Here is a 2390-nt window from a genome sequence, read left to right as displayed (position 1 = left end):
AGAATTAAAGAGCAAAATAGACCACAAGAACTGACATTTTGCCTCTGAAGTTCTGCCTACTTGTATTTGTATTTAGCTGAAGCACATTTTAAAAGGTACCCAATCCAACCCCCAGAACAGCAAAAAGATGGAGAATTTAATCAGTTACTATGGCAATACATTCAAAATGCACATCTGCTTTCTAATTTGAACTTGTCTGTCATTACACTTTTGGCCATTTGTTCTGCTTTTATTAAATCAATTATCTAAAAATACCTTTAATCAAGACTATTACTAGCCAGTACTTGGTGACCCTTAAGAATCTTACATCCTCTAATAACAATTCTCCCTCTTTTTCATAAGCAAGACAGTCTTAAGTACTCACTTTCAAATGGAAGACTTTTTCCAGCAGAGCCTTGCATTTTATCAATAGTACAGTAAATATGCAGACAATCAAGCATTCCAAAGGATTTTAAGCATTAGTCTAGGCACTGTGTCAATATATATTAATATTTATACTTTCATTGCACTGAAATACAAGCTGCCTTCTACTGTATAATCCTCTGCGTATGTCCTGCTCTCCACTCTACTATTCTAATATATATGACATGCATATAAACAGCTGATTAGCAAATAAGGACTAGGAAGTACTTTAGTCCTGTATATGGCACCATTACAAAGACCATATATTGTTCTACATAGGGCACTTATAATATTTTTGTTTTGGCTAAATTACCATTATCTATATGAATGGAATCACTTATTTATTTTCATTGCCTTTCTTGTAATACCCATAAAGCCATTTGCTTGCTTTTTCTTAAGTAAAAGCTGATGAAAAACACAATTAACTGAACCCTTTTAGCACAGACTATGGGACCATTAACATCCTCCAATGTATAGTGTTTTCAGAGAAACTGAATGGGTTTGTCCTCTGGTAAGTGGGGAAAAAAACCAACACTTTTTCTTGCATCAGCAAATACACAGGATTTTGTTTGTTTGTTTTTGAGATTCTTTCCCTTCTTCCTACATAGTAAATTGCCCAACTGTACTTGACACTTTCAGAACAAGGAAAATTATCTCACATGGGAAACACTGCAACACAGAACATTACCTCTTACCAGCCTATCTTAGCTTTCTTCTGATGATTAATCACAATTCAGTATTAAATGATTCAGACTGCCACTCAGTGTGACAAGCAATTAAAGTTACTTTATGTTCAAACCAGCAAATCCTCACCCCCAGCGCAAGGCTCATCAACAGATTCCAGTTCAACAGGGCAGTGCAAAGCCCTTTTACAGGACGGAATGGCTGAGGTTGGAAGACACCCCTGGAAATGACCTAGTCCAACCTCTCCTGCTCAAAAAGCAGGATTAACTAGAACAGGTTGCTCAAGATCCTGTCTGAGAGCATTTTGAGTTATCTCCAAGGATAGAGACTCCACAGTTTCTCTGGACCATCCATTCCAGTGCTCAATTAGTAAAATTACAGTTAATTCTTTTTTCCTCTTCTGTTTAAACATAGTTTCCTGTATTTCACTTCATGTCTATTGCCTCTTGGCCTTTCACTGGGCACCACTGAAAACAGCCTGCCTTTGTCTTCCTTACATCCTCCTATCAGGTGTTTATACACATCAATAATATCCTCCTTCAACTTTCTCTTCTCCAGGCTTTTATAAGAGCTAGTAAAAAAAGGAAGATTCTTACCTTCAGTGAACTGTAAAATTCATCCAACACTAAACTCATAGAACGAGTCAGGTTACTGACATAGGATGTCTCTTGATTCAAGGCATCCTGAAAAGTCTCAAAGTCCTGCATCCATTCTACTGCAAAACTGTGGTCAATTATGTCAGTCTGGAAGGAGAAGAAAAAATTTTCATAAGTAATAATGATGAATTCTTAGCCTTAGGCTGTTAAGCGGACAAATAAAAAATTTCCATTTTAAACTTACTTTCAAAATGCTGATCTTTTCAAAATATTCAGCCCTGCTCTGAAGATTTCCAAGCTCTGTTTTTATCAAACCAACTACTTGAATACAGGAAGAGAAGACAAACAACCACTATCCCAGTTTTAAGAAGGGATGTTTAAGGAAACAATTGCAAGTCTAAAGGCTTCTATGGTTTACTGGAAAGGGGCATCCAAAAACTGCACACTGTACAAGAAAGTTTAAGTTATAAATATTAGATCATATGATTGAGGCCAGACACGAACAGTCCTCATTGAAGATCCCATCCTTTCTTGATTGGCTTGGGGGTCAGGGGGGAGAGGGAGCCACGTCCACGTTGGATAACAGCCTACAGGATCTTTATAAAAAGCGAGCTGTGCTCTGACCGGAAGAAGTTATAATCTAAACTCAGTGCAAAACGATGGACACAAACAGGTGAGATGGTTCCATAATTTTACATGGATTAGTAT

At 37.2% G+C, this 2390-nt stretch overlaps 1 protein-coding gene across 1 annotated transcript in view; it reads right to left on the bottom strand.

The window, feature by feature from the left end:
• Nucleotides 1–6: 6 nt before the first annotated feature.
• The window catches only part of GPN1 (GPN-loop GTPase 1), a 10858-nt gene continuing 8474 nt past the window's right edge, over nt 7–2390 (bottom strand). The window contains exon 11 of the mRNA XM_010565928.1: nt 7–1829. Coding sequence (XP_010564230.1) covers nt 1626–1829 — 204 coding nt within the window. The 3' untranslated portion in view covers nt 7–1625. The remainder of the gene's footprint in view (nt 1830–2390) is intronic.

Source organism: Haliaeetus leucocephalus, unplaced genomic scaffold (genome assembly GCF_000737465.1).
Source record: "Haliaeetus leucocephalus isolate CR32 unplaced genomic scaffold, Haliaeetus_leucocephalus-4.0 Scaffold197, whole genome shotgun sequence".
In the NCBI taxonomy this organism is placed as follows: domain Eukaryota; kingdom Metazoa; phylum Chordata; class Aves; order Accipitriformes; family Accipitridae; genus Haliaeetus; species Haliaeetus leucocephalus.
The sequence above is the reverse complement of the archived record's forward strand: the minus strand, read 5'-3'. Positions and strand labels throughout refer to the sequence as shown.